Source organism: Jaculus jaculus, chromosome 4 (assembly GCF_020740685.1).
Source record: "Jaculus jaculus isolate mJacJac1 chromosome 4, mJacJac1.mat.Y.cur, whole genome shotgun sequence".
Classification (NCBI taxonomy): Eukaryota; Metazoa; Chordata; class Mammalia; order Rodentia; family Dipodidae; genus Jaculus; species Jaculus jaculus.
The window spans coordinates 179898955-179926529 of record NC_059105.1 but is presented as its reverse complement, the minus strand read 5'-3'; the positions used below and the strand labels follow the sequence as shown (position 1 = coordinate 179926529).

Here is a 27575-nt window from a genome sequence, read left to right as displayed (position 1 = left end):
CGGCGTTCCGCTTCCGGCGAGGGAGGGGGAGGAGCGGCGGCCTTGCCCGCGTCACGTGGCCGGGGAGGCCCGTGTCACGTGACGTCCAGGTGGCGGCGCAGCCGAGAGGAGGCGCGGAGTGTGAGGAGAGGAAGGGGAAGCCGCCAGGGGCGCGCGCGCGTGAGTGCAGGGGACGGCGGCGGAAGGCAGCTCGCGAGCGGAAAAGCGGTGCGCGCGTCCCCGGCCCAGCCCGGCGCTCCCTGTGGGGTCCTCGGCCCGTGCGTGCCGGTGTGCGCGCGTGCGCGCTGTGGTCGCGGACCGCCGGGGCCCGTGCGAGTCCGCGGCTTGTGGGGGGGTTGTGGGCGGAGTGTGACGTCCGCGCCGTCCGGCCTGCCGTCCCGACCCCACCCCGCGTCGGGGTGGGGGGCCGCCCGCCCGATTCCGCGTCCGCGCCATGCAGAATGTCATCAACACGGTGAAGGGAAAGGCTCTGGAAGTGGCCGAGTACCTGACCCCGGTGCTCAAGGTAAGCGCGCGGCTCTGCGGGCTCCGGGTCCCCGCTGCGGGCGGACTCGGGGACCGGGACGACGCAGAGGAGGTGCGGGGCTCCCGGGGCCCACGTGCAGCGTCGTGCACGGCGCAGGAAAGGCTGGCAAGGCTCATCCCCCCTCCATCCACAGCACTGGGTCAAACCTGAGCGACGACGCTGTGTCACTCCCCCACGCACCTCTCCTTGTCCATATGGGGACATCTGCTTGAAAGGTGGTCGGGAGCAGAGGTGTTTTTTTTTTTTTTTTTTTCCCTAAAAAAAGTTAAACCCTAACATGAGAAGTCTCTGAACACAAGGGCTTAGACATATGTTATTAGAAATGACGTCAAGAGCTAATGATCACTTTCCCCCTTCCAAGTGGCATAGAAAAAATCTCAAGGATCAGGTGAAGCTGGGACCGAGGTTTTCGGAGGGCCCCAGGGAATGGTGACATAAACGCGGTCACTTTGAATAAAAACTACAGCTAAACTTCTCTTCCCCAAGCTTTAAAGTAGCTATAACGGGCTGCTTGGACTGAAGCGATAGGAAAGCAGCTTGGCCCTTCTGAGGATGCAGTTTTTGAAAATATACTGGAAACTGTACATTTCTCCAGCAAAACATGACACATTAGGTATAAAGCACTGACCAGACTATTTTCCGAGATAAGTCTCTAGAACTACATCCCAATCTTCATAACTTCTGGGGTGCAATTCTTTTTTTTTTTTTTCTTGCCTTTGTTTTGGCTTGATGAAAAGGGAGCAGTAATAGTCAAGTGGCAGACACTTTTTGCTTTGTTTTTGTTTTGATATTCGTCACCAATTTGCATGTTAACGAATTTTATAGGCCAGTTGCGTTGAATTGAACTTGTAATGTACAGTTGTTTTGTGGACTCATTGGCTCACCAAACTGAAATGATAGAATATCAGTATATAAGAAATCTATTTTAGCATAGTAGAAAGCAGAAGTCATGGCCGCTCCTTGTACCCCTGTTGTGCAAACTACCGTTTTATATAAAGAATCCTTATAGCTCCCTACTAGATGAAGGAAAGCAAAGGAAATCTTTGCAAAGAAATGATGGCCTTCTTAAGAAAAATTCACAAAAGGCATATTTTGTTTAGATAACATCCATGTAGTAAATAGACCAACGTTTTTAGTGATCATCAATGTTCTATTTGATCAGTAGTGGTCCCAGTCACACCTCCTACTCGATCCCAACATGACAGTTACTTAAGCCAGTCTTTAGTAGTTACTTTAGTACTCAAAAAGCGGACTCTGGCTATGGGATTTTGTTTGGTTTCATTTTGTTTTGGGTGGTAGGGACTGAACCCAGCCCTTTTGCTTGCTAAGGACATGCTCTACCTCTGAGCTAAATCTCTTTTTAAAAAGATTTTATTTATTAGAGACAGAGAGGGACAGAGAGAGAAAGAATGGGCACGCCAGGGCCTGTAGCCACTGCAAATGAACTCCAGACGCATAAGCCACCATGTGCATCTGGCTTAAGTGGGACCTGGAGAATTGAATCTTGGTCCTTAGGCTTCACAGGCAGGTGCCTTAACCACTAAGCCAGCTCTCCAGCCCGCCTCCCCCCCCCCCCTTTTTTTTCTTTTTTTGAGGTAGGGTTTTACTCTAGTTCAGGCTGACCTGGAATTCACAGTGTAGTCTCAGGGTGGCCTGGAACTCATGGTGATCCTGCTAACTTTGCCTCCCAGGTGCTGGGATTACAGTCATTCACCATCACGCCTGGCTGCTATGGATTTTGTATTTGTTCTATTCAGCCTGAGATGCTCTTTCTCAAGACAGACATGGTGTCTGTCCCCCTCCCCCGTGTGTGTGTGTGTGTGTGTGTGTGTGTGGTGTGTAGAGGCCAGATGACAACCTCAGGTGTCACTCAGGAGCACTATCCACCCTTTGAGACAGGGTGTTTCAGTGGTCTGGAACTGGCCAGTGAGCCTTGGTCTTCACCTCTGGAGCACTGGGATTACATGCACTTGCCACTGTGCCTGACTTGGCTTCTGGAGATCAAAGTCAAGTCATGCTTGCCAAGCAAATGCTACCCATTGACCCGGATGTACTCCCCAGCCTTCTATTGTTTGTTTTTCATAGTTATCTCTCCCCTGCCACCTGACACTTTCATTTCATTTCATTTTCTATTCATGCTCTGATGCTTATTACCACTTGGCTTTTCTTCCTCAACTAGAATTTAACTCCTTTTGAGGACAAAGATAAGTTTGATAATATTTTATTCAGACCTATGTATCCCATTTCCTCTAATATTGCTGCCATATAGCAGCATTACATAAGTATTTGTTGAATGACCGTCATGTTCTTAAATAAGTCTTTTCAGTTTTGTAATAACTGTAAAATCTTGCACATAGCTGGAAATTTAGAAAAATTTAGTAAAGAGTGTTCATACTTTAGAGGAGAGCATGGAAGCTGCAAGGTGTGATGATGCACAACCTGTAACAGTCGGTAGGCCGAGACAGGAAGATTAGGAGTTATATGCCAGCCTGGGCTACTAACAAGATTGTCTTTAAAACAAAAAGAGAACAGAAATAAATTACATCTGCCTTTGATTCATAATGTTACTCAGTTTAAGACTTTGGATGTATTAATAGTGCTGTAAAATTTTTAAAAGTTGTTCATCATACAGGGTTACTGTAAGACTTCGTGCTTATTTAAACCTTTGCATATTTTTCTTCACAAATGTGCTTTATTAAAATCTTAATCAAATTGTGTCAATGATTTTCATTTAGCTTTTCTACATTATATCCCTGTATATCCTTGTAGTCAGATATCAGTAATACATATGTAGCACATACCAACACAAGTGCATGCGCACATACACTGGATTCAATATATACCTGTACAGGTAGTTGCCACCTAAGATACGTCTTTAGTAGAATGTAAATTAAACTGTTATTCTCTTTTTTTTCTCTTTAGGAATCAAAATTTAAGGAAACAGGTGTAATCACCCCAGAAGAGGTGAGTGTTGAAGATATTCTGAGGCCTTTATGTTTACATTTATATTAGACTAGGTGTCTTTTCTACTTTGCAAGAAAACATCTTGAGCTTTTTGAGTACAATGAGATTTTTGTGACTATTAATGATATATGGCAATTTCTATTTCCCATAGAAGACAAGATAGAGAGTTTTATTTCCCCTTCAGTTTGCCACTTGTCATATTTCCCTGTAATTATCCTTTGTTTAGAAATGAAGGTGTAAGAGGGAATGGGAAAGATTCTTAATTAGAAGTTCATGCATCTGTTACTTACATTAGATCGAACTGTGTAATGGACTTTAGTGCTTGGCTCTGTCTCTACCAAATATGAATTTTTTTAACATTGTATTTGGAAACTTTGGTCACTGCTTACATACTCGTTTTTCTCTTAATATTTACCTTAAATATTAATACTTGACAACGGTTTTATTTCATCATGTGTTCACTTTGTCTAAATAAATGATAGTGAAGTTGCTCTTAAACAGGCTAGGCTGTCTGTAGTTTATTTTCACCTAGGATGATGACTTGAGAAATCATTTCACTTGTTTACCAAGTCTGTATTACAAGAGTTCTCTTTCACTTAACTTATCCCTGGAAACTGTAGTTTTATGAATAGTTATGGTTGCATCAGACTTATTTTGTTCTTAATAAAAAGCAAGTAATTTATTTTTTTGATCTTCAGCTTTTACCGAAATGATTATTCTTTGGCAGTAGACTTGTATTCATTTTTTTGTATTCATGTTTTGAAAGAACATTTTGAAATACGCCTTGTTGTATAGTGAGACTGCAGCTAAAAATTTCAAGATCTCAAGCTAGAAAATTAGCTGATCTTTTAGTTTTCAGTTATGGTGAGCCTTCTTCAGTCCAGGTTATTCTGAGTTCTAAGAATGGCTTTTACTGAACTGATCATTTACCTAAAGCTACCTTCTCTAATTACTAATTTAAGCAAATGAATTGAGATGTCTAGATCCAGGCCTCATTTTTTCCCTTCTGTAGAATGTTCAGGCTATACATTCTCTGAAAGGGCCTGTTCTGACCTAGGCATCATGAGTTTAATACCTTGGATGCCAAGTAGAAGTCAGTTTTTGTTTGTAAGGGTCCCATGAACTTACTTGCTCTTCTTGTATCTGAAATCAAGAGAAGAGGTGAGAGTATGCTGTTTTGCATTCCCTGGCTTTATCTGTATTGTGCAGCCGTGGGGGGGGGGGGAGATAGAAAGGTGAGGTTTACTTTGAAAAATACTATGTACTGAATTGATTTGATTAATTTGTTCTCACTATCTGTTTGTTTGCGTTGTGAGAAGTGGAGGTATTTATGTTTAAAAAGAGGGGCAGTCAGTATCTAATATTGTCTTGTTTAGGATAAAGGTTGGATGTGTATCTAAATAGAACTCTATGAATTAAGGAATGATGTTGCTCATCAAAATGTAGATGTTCACTGTCTTTCAGATTAGCATTATATATTGATAGTCTCGCAGGAGAATAATCATTTTAAGAGAAAGCTACTACGAGCAAAATTAGTAATTTGAAGTTTGACTTTATTTTACACGTTATTTTAATATTTGAGGCAAGTAACAATGGCCATTGCTAATTAGAACAACTGTATTTTAAGTAGCTTTACGTCACAGTGATATTGTTATTTTTTAATAGTTACTACCAGAGCGACTGTTGGATAATTAGTGTCTTTCTGTGTGTGTGTGTGTGTGTGTGTGTTTTGTTTTTGTGTGTTGTTTTTCGAGGTAGGGTCTCTCTCTGGTCCAGGCTGATCTGGAATTCACTATGTAGTCTCAGGGTGGCCTCAAACTCATGCCGATCCTCCTACCTCTGCCTCCTGAGTGCTGGGATTAAAGGTGTGCGCCACCATGCCCAGCTAGAATTAGTGTCTTTTGAGAGCAGTATTACTGTTTTCATTATTAGTAACTTTTGGGCTTGCATTTTGTTAAATTATTATGTTTGCTAGAGGACACCTTTTTTTTTTTTTTTGCCTTTAACTTTTCCCCCTTTCTTTTGTTTTCCTTTTATTCCCTTTTCCTTTCCTTTCTCCTCTCCCCTTCTCTTCCCTCTTCTCTTCTGTTCTCTTTATCTTCTCTTCCTTTCCTTTTTTTCTTTGTTTCTCCACATTCCCTTTAGTCAGTCTCAGGTAGCTCGGCTGGTCTGGAACTCACCATGTAACTAAAGATGACTTTGAACTTACAATACATCTGCCTCCTCCAACCACTCTACCAACTGAGCTTATATCCCTAACCTAAATCTGTATGTGTTGTCAGGGTTAGTCTAAAACTCTTAAGATTTTTTTCCCCCATTGTTTGGTACTTTGTTATACTGATTCCTTTAAAAATCTGACAAAGCTTTCAAATTGTCCATCACTTAAATTTTTAAAAATATGGGCTAGAGAGATGGCTTTGCAGTTAAGTGCTTGCCTGTGAAGCCTAAGGACCCCGGTTCGAGGCTCGATTCCCCAGGACCCACATTAGCCAGATGCACAAGGGGGTGCACGCATCTGGAGTTTGTTAGCAGTGGCTGGAAGCCCTGGCATGTCCATTCGCTCCCTCTCCCTCTCCCTCTCCCTCCCCCTTCCCTCCCCTTCCCCCTCTCCCTCTCTCCCCCTCTGTTTGTGTGTGTGGGTGTGTCTTTCTCTGTCACACTCAAATAAATAAGTAAATAAATAAATAATGAGCAAAAAAATTTTTTTAAAAATAAAATACAGTGCTGGGGGAGGTGGTTGTAGCTCAGCCGCAGAATTCTTGCTTAGCATGCCCAAGGACCTGGGTTTAAGCCCAACATAAAAAAAAAAGAAATACAAAAGAGGAGGAAGAAGAAACTTACATTGTGAAACACTTGAGTAGGTTTGTGTTATAGACCTGTACCAACTAATTTTTCCAAGACCTTCATTGGGCTTTTAGCCACTAACAAGTCTGTTTTGTTTAGTTATAAAATGGGTTTTGGTATTTGAAATTCTGTAGCCTGACTTTAGGAATTTCATATTTTGAATATGATTTGATGATAAAAATTGAATTAAAATATAGCACTCAAAATGTTTTTCTTCCAAACTTAATTTAAATTTTTATAAAAATTTTAAAAATAATTTTCAAAATTCAAAATAATTGAAAATATTTAGACTAATGAAGCAAGTCTGGTACTGTTTGCATTTTAATTGCTTATTAAGTATCCAAGTTATGCAGGGCACTCTTTATTCAGTGATGTTCAAGTTTTCTTTTCTGCTCTTTTTCATATGCTTTCCAAATCCTGAGTAGTTTGTGGCAGCTGGAGATCACTTAGTCCACCACTGTCCAACATGGCAATGGTAAGTATTAGGTGAAAATTAGAAAAGGTAGTTGAAGGTGGCTTCAGAATTATGGCCATTTGTACAGTAGATTAGTGTATGAAGATCAGGGTGACAAGTTAACCCTCTTCCAGTAGAGTTAGAAAATTCCTTCATCTGTAGTTTCCTTCATTTTAAAAAATATATTTTATTTATTTATTTATTTGAGAGAAGGAGAGAGAGAAAATGAATGGGTGTGCCAGGACCTCTAGCCACTGCAAACGAACTCCAGGTGCATGTGCCCCGTTGTGCATCTGGCTTGCATGGGTCCTGGAGAATTGAACTGGTATCCTTTGGCTTTGCGGGCAAATGCCTTAACCACTAAGCCATCTCTCCAGCTTGTTTCCTTCATTTTTATAGTAATATATACCTCAAGTAGTTGCCACAGCTTTTTATCACATAGGGCATTAACCCTTATGTACTAAGAGATGCCAAAATACCAGCTTCATTTATTTTCTGATTGTGTTTCTGTTTCGAATTTTAAAAATCAAGTTTGCCTCATAGAAGCTTTTTTCTGTGTGTGCCAGTGTATCTGTTTCTCCTAAATTTTCTTCCCAAACTATGTTTGTTTTTAGATTTTCTTCAATATGATAGCTGTGCATTTTCTTTATTGTGATTTCTTTGTTATAGCCTTTACTTATCTAAGTAGTTTGGATATCTGCTTTGTACACCAATTTGGGGGAGGGACAGTATTGTTTAATAGGTGTTAGTTTAAAGTTCTATTTTTATAGATTATGGTTCTTGAAATAGTTCTATTGTAACTTAGAACTCAGCCATTCCCCATGCCAGTATCCACCCTTTGGGCTGAATTACTGGAGCCAAGGAATAATTAATTTTAAATCAGTACTAGAAACAGATTCTTTCTATGCTACTATATTCAGGTGCACAAGGACTATGATGATCTTATTTTAACTTCCTCAGAACTTTAGGCATTGCCTTGATATTATTGAATGACAATTAGGGTTATTTGAAAGAAGAGTAGCGGCTGTCAGATGATACTTGGCTTTGGCTTGTGCTGAAATCTGTGATTTGAATTATAAAATGAAGCTTGAAAAGGCAGCAGAATTTCAAGTCTACACATTTATTCTGTGCATACTCCACATGCTGCCTCAGTTCTGGCCAAGTCTCATATATAGTCCACAGAAGAATCTGGGTAAACCTTTAATGACAGATGCCCCACTAGTTTAGACATGTTATCGTGGTTTTGACCCACATGGTAGGAGTTCTAGGATCACGAGGCTTCATCCTGCGTCATCTAGACTTCTTTTCATGTGACTGAGCAACTTGGTCCTCTTTAGACTTTAATTCCTTGACTATATGAAGTGGAACTTTGATATTCCCTACCTCATAGTTATGAGGATTAATCAGTAGCTCATGTTAGAGTTCTGAGGTGTACATTTACTGTCCTGTAGTACTCTGTGACTCAACCATGTTTTATCTTTTATTTCCAATTTTAAATAGGAATTCAAAACGATAGCTTATATTCATTGTACAAAATGAAAAGTTTTATAAACAATTTTTTTAAAGAATGAAGGGCCTATAATTTTCATTCAAGTATTTGGTATACTTTAATCATATTCCCTTTCTCCCTCATTACCCTTTCCAGTCCCTTCTTGAGGAAGAAGTATCTTGCCAACCCTCTACTTTGTATGTAATGCCATACAGCTTTCCCCCCCTCACCATAATCACAAGATGAGCAGTACTTTGGGACTAAAAGATGAGAGATTATACAAGAGGATACAGTTTGCCTAGGACCAGCCTTTTCCTTTTGTTTAGAGGCAAGCATAATAGTTCTGTTATTTACCATTTTTGTCCAATACGAAACACAAATTCTTTTATGTCAGCTTGCATTTTTTTAAATATATTTTTTATTTATTCGAGAGAGAGGAAGATGGAGAAAGAGAGAGAGAGGAGGTATGCCAGGGCCTCTAGCCACTGCAAATGAACTCCAGATGCTTGTGCCCACTTGTGCATCTGGCTTATGTGGGTCCTGGAGAATCGAACCAGGATCCTTTGGCTTTGCAGACTAATGCCTTAACTACTAAACCATCTCTCCAACTCCATGCGTTTTTTAATTCACTTATATTGCTGTTACGCTTTTCTGTACCCTGACATACTTCATTGAATGTCAGATAATCTCCAACCAGTCCTAAAACAGTTTTCACAGGAATACAGATTTTGTAGTTTTGAGGTGTACATGTACTATCTTTTATTTCATATTTGACTTTTAAAATATGTTTTGTATTTTGGTGCTTTTCACTCTTTTTAAAGGGCCACAGGGGAGGAATTGAAAGTGAAGGCATACCTACCAACAGGGAAACAATTTTTGGTGACAAAAAATGGTAAGAATTCTATCATTGTATACATTAGTAAGTTTTGCACACTATGTTGAAAATAGCAGCAGAAATCCATGCATATTCTTACTGATATGAAGTTAAGAGAATCATATAACAGTGTATTAATTTCTATTCGCATTTACCTCATGTAGGGAAAAGGGAAAGTAATTCATAAAAATTTGTAGAAAGCATATTGCCAGGTATAGCATCATTCCAGCATCTAGGAGGTAGAGGCAGGATGGACTGTCTGGACTTTGAGGCCAGCCTGAACTTTATATGTATATGAAAACAAGACCCCCATTTTCCAAATCCTGTGACTAGTAATAATAAATAGCTGTGAATATAGCTCAGTAGCTTTGATCTGAAGCACCACAAAACAAAGCAACAACAAAAAACCTAGCAGATTTTTACTTTCCTATTATGTGTTTGATGATTAATAATTTATATTATGATTGTTCAATCAGGAGATTAGCAATTTTTTGACTATCATATTTTTACCTTATGATTGGTCAATTTTAGGGTTACATAATAATACTACTTATTAATTGATAACATTTTCTATATGAAAAAACTGGAACCAGTGTTGCATAAGGAAGTAAAGTTTAGCTGTTGAATTTGAAACTGTTTCATCCATGGTAAGTAACTGGAACTTAATTATGAATTACAAAATTTGTACTGTCAATTTCTTTAGCCTTACAATCCAGAGGTCACCTCTACTACCTCTGAGTGTGACAGATGGTACTTGGATATTTTGAGAATAAAGCCATTAGTGTCACTAGTCTGAAATTCATCAGTGTCCTCTGGCTTCAGCCTGCTGTTCTTCACAGAGCATCATGGTAAAGGAACACAGAGAATGCTCACACCAGAGCCTGTCTACTTTCTTGTCTTCTGACAAAGAGCTTAGGGAACAATTCAAGTGACTAAAATATATGTTTGAGCTGAACATAACTCTTAATTTAATTAGAAGTGAAATATGTTCACATAAGATCTTGATAGTATAAATCTGTTTTGTGGAATAAGCTGCTTCTTTCTAGTAGATTGTTTTTACATTGTGTACTAGTTGCTGCATTTGCCATTTTTTATAGTGCCATGCTATAAAAGGTGCAAACAGATGGAGTATTCAGATGAATTGGAAGCTATCATTGAAGAAGATGATGGTGACGGGGGATGGGTAGATACATATCATAACACAGGTAAGAGGAGTGTAGTTAAGAGTACTTTAAGCTTTTTAACAATCTTTTATTATAGTCGTGAGGTTAAAATACAAGATTATATATAAGGCACAGTTTTGTCCTATAGACTTTAACCTTAAGGAAATAGGAATTCTAACTGGAAAAAATGGAATAAAATCATTTATATCATACAGATTTCTATGGTTATTTCTGAGTAATAAGAGGGAAAAAATAAATCCAATCAAAGCTACTCAACTGCATATTAATTTGTTTAAAATCTTTCTTAACTGGCATGGAGAAATATTTAGCCATTATTTGTTGAATGACAACTGAAAGAAGCTTTAAGTACTGAATGCATTATGAAGATGGAGATTGTTGAATCCTTTAAACATGTCATAGTATTTTTATATGGGAATTGTGTCATAAATATTAAAAATGGCATAAATATTAAAAAATGAATTTGGGCTGGAGAGATGGGTTGGCAGTTAAGGCAGTTGCCTGTGAAACTTAAGGATTCATGTTTGACTCTCCGGGTCCCATGTAAGTCAGGCACACAAGGTGGTGTGTGCATCTGGAGTTTGATTGCAATAGCTGGAGGTCCTGGTGTGCCAGAGTCAGCTGCGGGGGGGAGGGGCAGGCTGGTAAAGTGAGAGAATGGACACGCCATGGACTTCAGCCACTGCAAACTGACTTCAGATGTGTGTGCCACCTTGTGTATCTGGCTTACATGGGTCCTGGGAAATTGAACTGGGGTCCTTAGATGTCACAGGCCAGTGCCTTAATAGCTACGCCATCTCTCCAGCCAGTTTAAGCATTTTCTAAGTGTGTGTTTATATGGGTTATTTGAAACCCTAAATATATCTTAAAACTTATTGTTTTAAGATATATTTAAGATATACATGCAACTTTTGTATGCATGTATAATTATTTTGATAATGCACACTTCCCTCACCTTCTCTTATATCCTCTCCCTTATTGAACCCTTTCTTCCCAACTACTAGTCACTATTCTTTGATGTCTTTTTAAATCAATTTAGTTTAATTAGAGTTGCTTACATGAGCATGGGTGGGGGTTACCAGAACATGGTAACCACCACTGAAGAAAATGTCTGCCTCTCGCCCAACAACCATTAGCAGCCAGTAACTCATTAAGGGAGGGATGAAGGCCTCATGAACTCCTCTGCCATCCATGACAGAAGATTGATAGGTCCAGTATTACAGGTTTTATACAGATAACAACAGCCCCTATGAGGTCATGAATGCAAGCTCATGTCATGTCTAGAGGACAGCCTTCTACAACACTCCTCCCCATCCTCTGGCTCTTCCATTCTTTCCGTGTCCTTTTCCGTAATGTGCCGTGAGCCTTCGAGGGGTGATGTAAGTATCTCATGGCATTCAACAGTCATTCTCAACACGTTAAGTTTTGAGTCTCTTCAGTAGTTGCTGCCCACTGTAAAAAGAAGCTTTGGGGCTAGGGAGGTGGGTCAGTGGTTAAAGGTACTTGCTTGCAAAGCCTATCAGCCTGGGTTTAATTCTCTAGCACCCACGTAAAGCCAGATGTACAAAGCAGTGTATGTGTCTGGAGTTTGTTTTCTCTGGCATGCCCATATTTTCTCTGTCTTTCTCTCTCTAACAAATAAATAAAAATATATTTTTTTTAATTTTTATTTATTTATTTATTTGAGAGCAACAGACACAGAGAGAAAGGCAGATAGAGGGAGAGAGAGAATGGGCGCGCCAGGGCTTCCAGCCTCTGCAAACGAACTCCAGACGCGTGCGCCCCCTTGTGCATCTGGCTAACGTGGGACCTGGGGAAGCAAGCCTCGAACCGGGGTCCTTAGGCTTCACAGGCAAGCGCTTAACCGCTAAGCCATCTCTCCAGCCCCAATAAAAATATTTTTAAAAGAAAAACATCACTTATCAGACCTGAGAGCAGCCCTAATTTATAGGCGTAAATATTTGAGAGCAGCTTGAATGGGACACAACATACCCATTTAGTCAAATAACAGCAATAATTTCTTGGGCCTGTGACCTCCCTAGTCACAAGCTTTGTACTAGATTTCTAGCACGAGGCTTCTGAGGAGCCTCAAATCCAATCAGAAAGCAGTTGGTTACTCTTATAACAGTCATGCAGTATTGCATCAATGGGCACTCTTGCCTGGCAGGTTGGTCATGTAGCATGCAGTGTCCATCACTGGATAAGACTAGTGAGCCTTCTTTTCCTCCCCTACCAGCCTACATAGTACCTTCTGGCATTTTGAAAGCTGGCCAATGGGAAGGAAGCTAGGAGCTACACACAGTTCTTTATTGTAATATTTCCTGTACTTTGTAGAATATTTAGTAGTAGTTCTGGCCTCTACCTAGGAGATTCCAGTAGTTTTCCCCAATTCGAACAATCAGAAATGCCTCCAGACATTGTCTGAGTTTCCATGTGGCATGAAATTATTGCTCTTCATTGAAAGGAAGCAGACAGAAAACTAAGACTCTTCATAGGCAAAGGAGCTACCTTCTTAGGTCAGTTTCTTCTTCACTCTAAAGAGCATTACTCTTCGCTTCCTTGCGGTGGACGACACAAGCACAGACAGCATTGCACCTCTAGATTAGACCATCCTTGTTAGACTCATTGGAGTTTGGTTTTCCTTGTTGGTTGTGCCTAACTTCCATAGTTTGTTTTTATAATTTAATTTTATTTACTTACTTGTAAGCAGAGAGAGAGAGAGAGAGAGAGAGATGGAAGAGAGATAGAAAGAGAGAGGGAGAGAGTGGGCATGCCAGGGCCTGTAACCACTGCAACCCAACTCCAGATGCATGTGCCCCTTGTGCATCTGGCTTATGTGGGTCCTGGGGAATTGAACCTGGGTCCTTTGGCTTCACAGGCAAATGCCTTAACTACTAAGCCTTCTCTCCAGCCCCATAGTTAGTTTTTAATGGAATACTACAACATTGTTATATTTTGAGGCTTTTTTTTTTTTTTTTTTTTTTGGTTACTGAGGGTTCAGTAAGTCATTTTTATCTGCCTTATTTCAGAAGTTGTGAGTATTTAGATAACTTTAGTGTTTTATATTGCTTTATTCAAGTAAAATGGGATGTTTATAACCTAATTTTAGTTACATTTTTATGCTGACTTTTAAACAGGTATTACAGGAATAACTGAAGCAGTTAAGGAGATTACACTGGAAAGCAAGGTACTGGTTAACTAACTAATAATTTCTAAAGCCAGCTTCCTAGTCTGCCTGAATACAATTTTTAAGATCACTGTTAACACTTAGCCAAACTGATTATTATCAAACTCTTAGACTTGAGTTATTTTTTCCCTCACTTTTCTATATTAACATGCTAAAACTTTACTGATCTCTAATACTTATCTTACCTTTCTTAATTTTGTAGTATGGTTAAAAAAACCATTTCTTGGTCTGAGCATGTTGCTCACTTATAAAGTACTTGCCTAGCGTACTCCAGACCCTGGTATAATCCCACTACCAGGAAAAGGAAATGAGGCTGTGACTGATATTAGCTACTAATTTCAGTTACTAGTAATACTTATTTTTAATTGTTTTTCAAATTTTAAATGTATAAGCATTACCCAAAAGTATGACATTTTCAATGACTAATAGGTAAATTTTGAGTTGAGAGTAAATATATGTAAATAGGGAAGATTTTGTACTGATATTTTTCATTTAATTCAAATTGTATATATCAGTTCTTCTCAGAATGATTTCAGTTGTCTTCATATGTTTATATGGTTTCTTGAAATAATATGAAAAAAATACAGAATACCTTTACTCTTAATGTTTTTAATGGAGAAAGAAATATGGAATATCTTTTGAAGTTGCACAGGGCCATACTAGTCCCCTCTACATTGTTCCAATTTTAGTTTATATGTTGCTGAAGTAAGCATCATGTCTTTTCTTAATTTTTAGATTTTATTTTAATAGTCAAATCTCTTAGAGGCTGGAGTATTTGGATGGGAATAATTGTGTTCCTAGTGTCCCAAGGAAACATTTCCTACAACAGTTACTATTTAAAGCACTTGTGTTCATACAGAAATGCTCACATGCTGTAAGAAAGTAAAATAAGTTTTGTTATTTCCATTTTTTTATGTGAGATTAGCATTCAGTTCATTGGCCTGGGACTTTATCTTTTTGAATCTCTACCCTTTGTAGATCTTAAAGAAATCTCAAAAATGATTATGGTGCTACAAAAAATCTTGTTTATTCTGGCTGTTTATGTGTGTGCTTTACATTTAGAGTGATAAATGGCAAAGTAATGTGGATTACATTTTTGTGGTCCTGAAAATTGAACCTAAGGTGTCACAGTGTTAAGCAAGTGCTTTGTAATTGAGCTGTATCTGCAGACCTCTTTTTATTTTTTTTTTGAGACAAGGTCTCACTAAGTTGCCCAGGCTAGCCTTCAATTTGCTGTGTAGCTCAGGCAAGCCTTAAACTTGCAGTTTTCTTGTTTTAGTCTCCGAAGTAGCTGGGGTTTCCTGTTTGAATAAGCTAAAAGTCCTGACTTAAAAAAATTAAGAAAAATAATAGTGGTTATTTCAATGCTAAATGTCCTTATGTTTCTCTAAAGGACTAATACTTAATAATTTATGACTAGAATATGTTATATCTGTTATAACTTGGTCTTCAGAATACATTCCATCTGATCTAAGTGTTAATCTTGGTCGTTAATTTTTGCTCTGTTGTGTCAATTATGAGTATGTACCAGCATGATTTGTTTCCTAGGGAAAATAAACCATCCCTAAGTAAAATGTAGCTCATGTGGTACTGTGCCTATATATAATATTCACTTAACTATATCAATTTTGTTTTGTCAGAAATTTAATTTTGTCAGAATAACTATATTAAGCCTATCATTAATTAGTGTTACTCTTTTATGATAGACAGTATTAAGAAATTTAATGAACATCTCCTGTTATCATTGTAAAGTCTGATAACTTTCAATTAATTCACCTGAGATATTGTTAACAACTTATAGTATTTTTAATTCACTTTAAATTATAAATGTATTGTGGTTTATGAATACATAAGTTTTCAAATTATGAACATATGTTTGTAACTTCAAGCTAATTTTCTGCTACTAATTAGTTAACTCAGAATATTGTTTACATTGAGAGTCCAAGTGGCATCTACTTTAAAATAACTAAATTATTACTTTGATGTGTATTATAATATCTCTGATACTTTTCAGTCATATCATTTAACATTTTGTGTTTAACAATTGATATATGGGTTTGTCACCCCCAGTGTATTTGACTTTTGAGCAAAACCTGCCTTTTTACTCTTTATTTTAATGGAGATGAATTTATAGTGCATTAAATGATAATGTTTAGTACTAAGTGTTTGAACTAAAAGAAATATGTAACTTCAGATATAATTAATTTCAAAGGACAGTATGAAACTTCAAGATTGCTCAGCATTGTGTGAAGAGGATGAAGAGGAAGATGAGGGAGAAGCTGCAGACATGGAAGGTATTTGTATTCTAAGATTGTTTTAATCCCTATAGACAATAGATACTAGAATATTTGGAATTTATGTGGATGAAGAATTTAGTTCCATTGAGAGTGCTGTGATTGTAGATGAACATCACCACACCTGGCTAAAATAGTGATTCTTAATGGGGCCTTTAGAACTATTGGAATCCCCCTTTGTTCACTAATATTCTGAACAGACCTTCAAGGGTTACCAGTTAAGAACTATTATGTTTCTGAATATTTATTACAAGAGATCAGAATCCACTATTAGAGCAAAACAGAGTATTACCTTCACAACCCTGTGCTGCTAATGGCTGACAGAAACAGTGAAGGAAAAATTTATTTTTACTCAGAATTTTAGGGCCTTTCAGCCCATTATAGTGGGGAAGTAGGGCTGGAGAGATGGTTCAGTGGTTAAAAACAGCTTATTTGCAAAGCCAGATGGTCTAGGTTTGATTCCCCAGTATCCACATAAAACCAGATGCAAAAAGTGGCACATACATTTGGAGTTTGTTTACAGTGGTAAGGACTCTGGCATGCCCATTTATTTTCATTCTTCATTCATATTCTTTCCCCTGCCCCACAAATAGTTAACAAATAAAACAAAATTATAGCGGGTAAGGCATGATACAATGACAGTGTTTGTAGCAGTTGGGGTATATGGTGAATGGCTATTCACACGGCAGTGGACCAGGAAGCAGAGAACAGTCATAATGAAGGGCCAGGATATAACTACTGGTTCCTAGAGAACTGTAAGTGATGTTAAAGATTAAGTGCTTATCATTGTGGTTTCCTAGAATATTTTAAGGCTTTGAAATACTGTAAACCTATTCATAAGGTTAGTATGATACTTAATCTTATTTCTGTCAAACTACTATCCCTTAAGGAAACCGTAATGAGACAGAGACAGCATAGCTTGTCTGTGTTTAGAACTTCCATATCTAACCTCCAGCCCAGATCTCAACTTTAGTCCACTTGGTCAGCTTTATTTTGACTTGACTTTCTCATGGTTGATAGAAGCTGAACTTAACCATTTTCTTTTTCCATGCGCAAATACTCTTTCTAAATTGTCTCTGTCTAAATGGCATATAGTTGTCTATTCTGGTATTGTTTAGTGGGTGGAGAGAATCTAGTGACTATACCACTGTTAAATTGTAGGCTGTGGGAATGCCTTATGTATCTTAAAGCCTTTTAGTATGCTAGCTATATTTCCCTTTTATAAAGTTAAAGAATTGCTATCTGTGGAATTTTGCTTCAAAATTTTGTGCAGAGGATACTTAATATAAAAGGTAATTTTCATTAATCTGTTCCAATAAATATTTTTTGTATGGTAACAGTAGCTAAATATCAGGAATGAATCTGGTGCTGGAGACAGTAGCAGACACAATCTCTTGAACTTATATTCTGAGTAGGGAATACAACAAAAATGAGCAAAATAGGTAAGGTGTTAGATGTTTATCAGTATTAGAAAAATCAAGGAGAAAAGAGAAAGGGCATTTGGGGGCATAATGTTTTAGTATTTTGTTGGGTTGGTCAAAAAAAAAAAAAACCACTGGGAGTAGAACTGATAGGAAGTGAGTGAACAAACTAATTGTTTGTCTGGGAGAAGAGTGCAGAGGTGCTGAGGAGGGAAACTTGTACGACTGTCCTGAAAGAGGTGGAGTCAGAAAGGTACTGACAGCCAGATCGTACCGTGCCCTCACTAACTCACCGACAGAAAAAAAGCCATTAGAATGTTTTTCTAGGAGAGAAGTCACATGCATTACTATTTTAACAAAATCTCTGTAACTATAGTGATAATAGATTGAAAAGGAATAGGAGATATAGGCAAGAAGTGATGGTGGCCTGGGCTAGGATCATCACATTGATAGGAGAAACAGAATTATAGGCATATTTTCAGGGTAGAACCAAAGGAATTTGCTGCAGGAGTGGATGTTGGGATGTAAATGAGACAGGAGTTCGGTCATTTTTAGACATGTATATTTGCAGTACCCATCAGTCATGTAGTGTAGCCATAAAATAAAGCTAGCTAAGTCTGTAGTCAGTACTAGTAAGTTGTGGATTGATCAATATTTAAAGCCATTGAGATGGTGAGCTCATACTAAGAGGGTGTGATAAAGTAGAGACAAGGTCCAAGGATTGAGCCTTTAGCACAGAGACTAAAATGCTGCTTTTTCATTATTTATTTATTTATCTTAGGTAAAGATGAAAGGGAACCAGCATAGGAGATACTGGGAAAGCAGCTAGTAAGATGGGAAGAAGGGCAGGAAAATTTAATGTCTTAGAAGTTCCCCCTCTTACATATCTTCTCTACTGCATCCCTTCTTCTTTCTAACTAGTCCCTCTTCTATTTTGATGTTTTTTTGGGGGGTTGGGGCAGGGGTGAGGAGTACTCGTTTTTTATCATCTAAGACAGTGTGTTGATGGGGTCCTTTGGGCCAATATCATGCAAGTCTTAGGTAGGTAACCACAGCTGCTGTAAAGTCATGAATGCCACTGTCACTTTGTACTTAGAAGACAGCATTCCAAAGTATTCCTCCCTTTTGTTCTTACATTTGTTTTGCTACCTATTCCACATGGTCCCTGAGCCTCAAAGGGTGTGAGAGAGATGGCTCATTTGGTGCTGAACACTCAGCTGTCATTTTTTTCTAGGACTTAAGACCTTCTCAGTCAGTATAGGTTTTTGACCAGGTTTTCAGTATCAGGTATTAACGCCCTCCTGTGGAGGGATCCTCAAATTCAAGCGAACAGCAGTTGGTTATCTCCATAGTAGACATGCTACTATTGCTCTAGTAGGCACATCTTACCTGGTTACCCAGTTGTGTAGCTTACAGGATTCACTGCTGGTTAAGACTGTAAGTGAACAGGAAGGAGGCTTCCATTAGCTATAGCTTGATTTCTCAGTGTCCTGCAACCAAAGCATGAGGTGTCTTCAGCAATAGGGCCATCTAGTTCTTATGGGAAATCAAGAGCATTGGCAAAAGGCTGTATTGTTTTAGGGACCTCAGAGGCCCCCCAAGCCAACAGCTCGCTGGAAAGTACCCCACACTGGGAGTTTTCTCTAACAACCTGTGGATTTGGGTGCAGCATTATCTACCCCAGAGGGTGCTTCTATCCAAACAAATGTCATGTTATTCTCAGTAAAATGATGTAGTCTCCTGTTGTTTTACTCTTCCTTCCATGACAGTCATCCCTTTGTCCAGCATGTTTATGCTGTGCATGCTGTCCGTGTGGCTGATAGTCCCTTAGTAACCATCTGTTACTGAGCCCCCTCCTGTGATACACAGTGCTTGTGTTCAAGTAACTCTCCTTTTTCTCAGTAATGGCTGGCCTGCCACCAGTGGTATTGATGCTGGTAATTTCAGTATGCCTAAGAGAAGCTTTATAGTACTTCTTTTAAGTTAAAAAAAAAAAAAAAAGCTATGGATTTGGCAAGGAAAGAAGAAAACTCTTACACTGAGATCTACAACAATTACAGATCTGACCATGAAATTGTCAGAAGTTAAAAAGTTCATTCTAGTGTTCTGATACATTTCAAACTGTAAACTCTAAAGCCTTAAAAAGTTAAGTTTAACACAACCTTTTATTCCTTTTTATAACAGAATATGAAGAGAGTGGATTGTTGGAAACAGATGAGGTTTGTAAATTTGATGTTTAAAAGTTACTTTTTAAAAATATTCATTTTCAAGAGAAAGGGGGAGAGAGAGGAGAGAGGATGAATGGGCATGGCAGGACTACAGCTGCAAACAAACTCCAGATGCATGTGCCCACTTTGTGCATCTGTCTTTATGTGGGTACTGGGGAATTGAACCTAGGCCGTCAAACTTGCAAGCAAGTGCCTTTAACTGCTGAGCCATCTCTCCAGCCCTAAAGTAAATTTTTAATGAACGAACCTGAGAGTTAACATTTTTACTAATAAAGCCAGCCTTAATAACTATGTAGTGGGGCAAGTTTATTTTGCTAGAATGCCACATATGTTTTAATGGCCTTAAATTTTTTCCACTATGTGTGACAGGCTACCCTTGACACCAGGAAAACAGTAGAGGCTTGTAAAGCTAGAGCTGATGCTGGAGGTGAAGATGCTATTTTACAAACCAGAACTTATGACCTGTACATCACTTACGATAAATATTATCAAACACCACGACTATGGTTATTTGGCTACGATGAGGTAAAGTGAGAAAAATATATGTTAACGCAAATATTTTAAATTGCTGAATTTAATTCCATTAAGTCCATGTGTATATGTAGTCTTATTTTAGAATCATTCTTTGACAAGCTTATGATTGATGACTCTCATTTAGAATAAACTAAATTTTCAATGTGGCAATATTCTTTTTTTTTTAATTTTTTTTTTAGTTGTTATTTTTTGTTTGTTTATTTGAGAGAGACAGAGAGGGGCAGAAAGAGGCAGATAGGGAGAGGGAGAGAGAATGGGCATGCCAGGGCCTCCAGCCACTGCAAACGAACTCCAGACACATGCATCTGGCTAACGTGGGTCCTGGGGAGTCGAGCCTCGAACCAGGGTCCTTAGGCTTCCCAGGCAAGCGCTTAACTGCTAAGCCATCTCTCCAGCCCTCAATGTGGCAATATTCTTAAAAGAACTAAACCTGTTACATTTCTGTTCCTTTCCTTCTAAATTTATCACTTCAAAATATGAAAGAAATTGAACTATGTATATTTCATTACATTTTATTTGGGGTTAAATCTGTTGGATATGTAAGCATCTACAAAATAATCATGTCTCATATATATGTATGTATGTATGTATGTATTCCCATTAAGACTTGTTAATCTAAGTTCAATTAAAGAATAATTGAAATAAGATTAACTTGTTTTTTGGTTTTCTTTTTCTTTTTGTTTATTTTTATTTTATTTATTTGAGAATGACAGAGAGGAGGAGGAGGAGAGAGAGAGAGAGAATGGGCGCGCCAGGGCCTACAGCCACTGCAAACGAACTCCAGATGCGTGCGCCCCCTTGTGCATCTGGCTAACATGGGTCCTGGAGAATCGAGCTTTGAACCGGGGTCCTTAGGCTTCACAGGCAAGCGCTTAACCACTAAGCCATCTCTCCAGCCCAAGATTAACTTGTTTAAACTATCATTCTTATAGCTATAAATAGGGCATAAGAAAATAAAAATGCTTAAGGGTTGAATTACTATTTTTTTTTTAAATTTTTTTTTTGTTCATTTTTTATTTATTTATTTGAAAGTGACAGAGAGAGAGGGAGAGAAAGAGACAGATAGAGAGGGAATGGGTGCGCCAGGGCTTCCAGCCACTGCAAATGAACTCCAGACGCGTGCGCCCCCTTGTGCATCTGGCTAATGTGGGTCCTGGGGAAATGGGCCTTGAACCGGAGTCCTTAGGCTTCACAGGCAAGCGCTTAACCGCCAAGCCATCTCTCCAGCCCAGGGTTGAATTCTTTATGTTTTAAAATATTTTAATAACTATTAATGTCTTTTTGTGGCATCTTTTTTACATTTAGTGTTAGCTAATGTCAGAGAGCCTGGACTACTACTCCCACCTCTGCCTTTTTCTAAGTAAATTATAAATATTCACCCAAATTTGGTGGTTTTAAATACTCTTTAGTTATATATTACAAATGATGTAAAATGGGAAGGTAAACATAACATTGAGTTTTAGGCTAAAAGTTTTAAAGTAGTAATTTCAAGTTTTTTTTTAATGCTTTCAGCAACGACAGCCCTTAACAGTTGAGCACATGTATGAAGACATCAGTCAAGATCATGTGAAGAAAACAGTAACCATTGAAAATCACCCTCATCTCCCACCACCTCCTATGTGCTCAGTTCACCCATGCAGGTTTGTAACATATATGTGTGCATGGGGACACAGGAATTTTTGTAGTTAGAGTCTCGTTATTGTGGTAAAAAACACATACAACCAAAAGCAGCCCCTGGAAGGGAAGGGATTACTTAGGCTTTAGTCTTGAGGGGAAGTTTCATTATGGCAGAAAAACATGGCAGAGCACAGGATGGGTCTCACTTCTTACCACAGCAGTGGGCAGAAAGCAACAGGAGTGACACCAGCTCTGACAAGGGGTAAGTTGGCTACACCACCCCAAAGTCCACCCTCAGCAACTCCTTCAGCAAGGTTCCATGTCCCAAATTGGCACTACCTGGTACAGGCTACTGGGGACGTCCAGACTACCACAGGGAAGGTTTGCGTCTGTGTGTATGCATTTCATGAGCTTCATATTTGGGAATCTAAACATACTACGCAGAAAATTTTATGTTTTATGCAAATAAAATTCTCTTGTAACTTAGAAATGTTCTTAGTTCTGTGTTTAGTTAAATATGTGAGAAAACAGATAGACTTGACTAATTTATATATAATACATTAGAAGTTTTGTTTGTGTATTTAGTTATAGAGTAGATCTTGGTCGGTCATCGTATTCCTCTTAGCAGCCATACTAGCTTAGAAGACTCTGTTTTGGATTTAAACCCTCATCTTCTAGACACGGTTACTACTGCAAAAATGTATGTTTTTGTAAATATGGAGTGTAGAGTTAAGCTTGTGCTTTTTCCAGACAAGTGGCTATCTTCTTACTGCTTAGTGAAAGAGATATCTGAAGAGTTTCTTTACTCCTTTATTATTTAGTTAGGACACCTTTAGCTTTCTCAAGTTAAGTGCATTGTATACTTTGGAATTTTCTTTGTGCTGTCATGTTTTCACAAGGTGAAGTAAAGTGAAGTTGAATGTATGCACATGATTTGTTCAGAATCTTCCTTACAAAAAAGTTACATGCAGAGTTCTTTGGATTGTGTTAACAGTTCTCATGGTTACTTTCAGTGAAAATACTGATGTGCCATTGAACAATCCATTGAGACATTGATTTAGCTTCCCTCACCCTCTAGTTAAAGAATAACCTGTTTTTAGGCAGACATAGTGGTAAAGCACTCCACTTGGTAGATTGAGACCTATTACTAGATCATAATTTGAGGTGATCATAGGCTACACAATGAAACCCTGTCCCAAGGGGGTGGGGGGGCACCAAAGCTTAAAACCTTTAATACTATCGTGTGATTTCAGAGAAAGCCTTTTTCACTTTTCTAATTTATTTATGGCAAGAACTTTAACATTTCTGTGAAAGGTAATTCCTTTGTTCTTTCTTGTTTCCCCATTCACAGTACAGACCAGAAATAGGGCCCCAGGCTGAGGTATCTTATGGATAGATTATTTATTCTACCCCTCTTTTAGTGAGTGCAAGAATACAACCTATGAAGCATCTGCTTTTATTTTGAGTTATCTAAAGTGTTTCTTTTTTTGACAGTTAATCTGTTGGTTCCTCTTATAGTTTAATATTTTAGTAGTTATATGTTTATTTGAGAGGGGGCAGAGAGAGAAAGAGAATGGGCACACTAGGGCCTCCAGCCACTGCAAATGCACTCTGGACACATGCACCATCCTGTACATCTTGCTTACATGGGTACTAGGGAATAGAACCTGGGTCCTTAGGCTTTGCAGGCAGGCTGCTTAAATGCACTCTGGACACATGCAGCATCGTGTTCATCTGGCTTACATGGGTACTGGGGAATAGAACCTGGGTCCTTAGGCTTTGCAGGCAGGCTGCTTAAGCGCTAAGCCCCCATCTCTTCAGCCCCCAGTTTTTACACGATTCATATCAAATAGAGTTGTTTCGCCTTCTGAGTTGTAAGTTTTCTTTACCCAGCTCAGAATAAGGAATAAATAACTGGTAATTACAAAAACATTTTTAAAAAAGACCTGATTACATTATGAAGTGGGATATAAATATAACAAGAAAGCTGGAGGCTCTAGAAGAAATGGGGACATATACTTTTCCATGGCCTACCTTAGTGCTCACACATGGCTTTTTGAGTAACTGCCTGTTTTGATATGTTATAAAAATTAAAGCAGCATCATTTAAGCCAGGAAGTGTATGAAAAATTGTCTCTTTGTACATTGCTTTGATACCAGTGCTTTTTGTAGCTTAGGGTAAATATCAATTATCTGTGGATGTGTGTATAAACAAAAACTTTAGCTAAGACCTTCTTCATGTAAAGCCAGAAATTTTGTACATAATAATACAAAGAAAATAAAACCAACTTCCTAGTTATAATAAGTGTTTTTTGACACCTTCCTAGTTACAGTTTTATTCTAAGCTAAATAACCTTTAAAATCACATTTGGGGGATTTTTAAAACCTGATCATATATGCTTTTCAGAGCAAGCAACCATTGTTTCACATTTATCCTTTGGCATAATTTCTCCTCTAGTTTTCTACCTCCCTTTTCTATTTCCATCATCAGAAATGACCAATTTTATGGTGTTGATTGTGATGGTTATAACTTTTTAATATTACCCCCTGCCCCAGTAAAATAGTCAGCATGGCTCAACTGTCTGAGTTAGAGAATAAATAGAAGGGTGAATATTATATTAATATTTATTCCCCAGCAATTAAGATAGGTTCTTTATAAATGAAAAAGTGCTTTTTATTTTTTGATCTCATTGACCTATGCTAATAAGATTCTTCTTTGCTTTTAGGCATGCTGAAGTGATGAAGAAAATTATTGAGACTGTTGCAGAAGGAGGGGGAGAGCTTGGTGTTCATATGTATCCTTACCTAAATATATGCTTGGAGCCAAAATGGCATCTAAGAATTTTTCATTTTTTCTTTTGGAAATTTAGTGTAACCTTCCTGACATAGTACCTATAACTTGTTTTAGCTCCTCATATCTAGAAGTCCTAGTTGGAAGTGAATTTATCTAAGATGTGTTGTGTTGTGAAAGTTAAGTGATACTACTCCTTTAATGAAAACTTGTTTCTTTGAGTACTGGTTAGCTCTACCATGTTACTGAGGTAACCTGCTAATTTAGAGTAACAAGTGTATGTTTTCCTTAATTATATTTCTAATTTAACATAATACCATAAATGTGGAGAACCAGGTAAATGTAATGATAATGATAGGATGTGTTCTCCTGTGGTCTCTCTGTAGTAAAGAATTCAAGTTAAACAAGTAATTATATATCAAAGTACAAGAAATGCTTTAGACATTTTTAATTTATTTTTATTTATTTATTTGAGAGAGGGTAAGAGGCAGAGTGAGAGAGAGAAAGAGAGAGAGAGAGAGAATGGGTTTGCCAGGCCTTCCAGCCACTGCATACAAACTCCAGATGCATCTGCCACTTTGTGCATCTGGCTTATGTGGGTACTGGCGAATCGAACCGAGGTCCTTTGGCTTTGCAGGCAAGCACCACTAAGCCATCTCCCCAGCCTCTGCTTTAGGTATTTTTAAAATAAAACATTTTAACTTTTCTTCTGTGTAAATTGTCTTTTCTTCTATCTTGGTATGGATTTGGTCCTCAGTTCTCTGGGGTTCACAAGAGTAGCAAATTAACATGAATTTGTAAGAAATTTGCCATATCCTAAAAAGCTTTTCTCCATAAGCAAGCATCCACAGTGAAGAATTGAGCTATCAAGTACATTAATTTGAAACTAGATTGGTATTGGAGGTGTAATGGTTCATACCACTCAGTGAAATGTCGACTGAGAGACCGATATTCACGTTTTAAATATAGAAATAAGTTTTGCGTTGATAAAAGTGTATGTGTTCCACAGAGGACCTTTGGGTTGATTTGACATTGAAACATGCCAAGAAATTTCAGTCCAAATTATTTATTTCTGGAATCTTGCTATTTATAACTTTTCATCTCTGTGTTGTTTGCTAACTAGGATATTAGAATATTTTCATAGAGTCCTTAGTTTCCAAAGGAAAATTAAATAAGCTTGTAATGCTTCTAGCTGCAATACAAGAAGAAAATTAAAGTAGTTTAATATAGCATATTCTGTGAATGGTAAATATGTAAACTAGATTCAGTCCTTTATGAAGAATCATTTTATCTTGGTTTTTTCATTAAGTACAGTGCTTGCATTTTTTTTTTCTGGTTCACTTTTAACTTCATACAAATTCTAGAAAACTTGACCAACAAAAAGATCAAAGTAAATGAATTGATTTTATATTTAAAATGGACAGTCTTGTCTGCATAATTGTCAAAGTAGTTGAACCTATATGAATTATTCATTAAGAAATTTCAAATTCAAATATGGGACCAGATAATCAGGTAGTCTTAAAGTTAGCCTTGTGTTAGTTGCATGATAGAATTTCACTAATAAACTTGATAAAAGATTTTTTAATATATTTGTCTGATATATTATTGTACTGTATAGCTTTTGAACATAAAACAATTTGTAAATCTTATTTTCCTTAATTAAAGATCTTCAGGTATCTTCTAATTTTTTTGAAATTTGTACAAGCTGTCATTCCAACAATAGAATATGACTACACAAGACACTTCACAATGTAATGAAGAAGGCAGAGAATCCTAATTAGTGGCTGTGATTTTTTTTTTAAAGAATTAACCCATAGACATGACCATTGACCATATTCACCAATATGTACAATTTCTCTAATAAAAGGACTTACGTTTATGCATTAAATAATAAAAATGTTTTACTACCAGCCTTATTTGTTTAATAAAAATGAATGTAAAGAGAGGTTTTTTTTCATTTCATATAAAAAGATTAAAAGGATTTCTCTAGCTCTCAGTATGTCTGAGAATGATGTCAGGAATTTTTAGTTTGAATTTATGAGGAGTATTAGATATGAGGTAGTATCAGAACTAGTGCTAGAAAAGAAGCCATGGCTGGTTGTCTTCCTTCTTCCCTTTCATTTTGGTTTCCCTTTTTGCACTCTCTCCTTGTCTCTGGTCTGCTAATAGTAAATTATGGATCTGAGTTGTTGTTGTTTTTGAAATGGCTATGGGCAGTCTGAAGCAGGCTTGTTAGATTGTGTGGGGATCCAATGGGGTCATGAGGATGAACCATTGGTTATAGTGGAGATGCCAGCACTGTGGGATGGCTGCCAAGGAGAGCTACTGGCACCAGATGGAGTGTACCTGGAGCTGTGAGCAGTCAAGCTGGAGGGACAGAATTGAAATTCCAGAGACTGATTACTGGTTAGAATTATTACACTTGGAGACTTGTCAGTGGCTACACTTGTCAAGACTTGGAGCTACAAATTTGTTTTAAATCTTGTATTGATTGAATTTTTATTTGCTGTGATCAATACCATCTTTTGCAGTGTGCATGTTTGTTCTGTGCCATTACAGGTTGTTTTTTGTTTGTTTTTTGGTCTTAGCAGCACAGTCAAAAGACCTTGGACTATGGAGATGTTTGAACATCATTGGGATTGATAAAAACTATGGGGACTTTTAAAGTTGGACTGAATGCATTGTATTTTACATCATGGATGATTATCAGTATATGGGGGTCAGGGGCAGAATGTGGTGGTTTGAGTCAGGTATCCCCCATAAACTTATGTGTTCTGAATGCTAGGTCCTCAGCTGGTAGCAGTTTGGGACTTGGAGTCTCCTGGAGACAGTATATTGTTGGGGGCAGGCTTTTGGATACTGTAGTCATCTTCCCTTTGCTGTTGTTTGGCACACTATCTTGTTGCTGTTGCCCACTTAGATGTTGGCTAGGAGGTGATGTCCATTCTCTGCTCATGCCATAGTTTTTTCCCTGCCAACATAGAGCTTCCCCTTGAGTCTGTAAGCCAAAATAAATCCTTTTCTCCCCCAGGCTGCTCCTGGGTGTTTTTTGCCAATTTTGACTACAACTAACTAAAATTACACACACACACGAGCTTGCTAGGATTTTGATTGGAAATGCCTTAGTCAATTAAATATCAATTAAGAGAGAACTTATATCCTAACATGAGTG

At 38.0% G+C, this 27575-nt stretch overlaps 1 protein-coding gene and 1 pseudogene across 1 annotated transcript; one reads left to right on the top strand and one right to left on the bottom strand.

Annotated features, from left to right (window-relative positions):
* Positions 1–349: 349 nt before the first annotated feature.
* Positions 350–26348, top strand: Atg3 (autophagy related 3). Its single transcript, XM_004672314.3, has 12 exons — positions 350–505; positions 3449–3490; positions 6760–6809; positions 9099–9169; positions 10249–10356; positions 13470–13519; positions 15732–15813; positions 19419–19453; positions 19832–19987; positions 21509–21636; positions 24339–24407; positions 26077–26348. Exons 1-12 carry the CDS (start codon positions 434–436, stop codon positions 26156–26158), a joined length of 945 nt encoding a protein of 314 aa, XP_004672371.1. The 5' UTR covers positions 350–433; the 3' UTR covers positions 26159–26348.
* Positions 22945–23064, bottom strand: LOC123460525 (annotated as a pseudogene).
* Positions 26349–27575: the final 1227 nt, after the last annotated feature.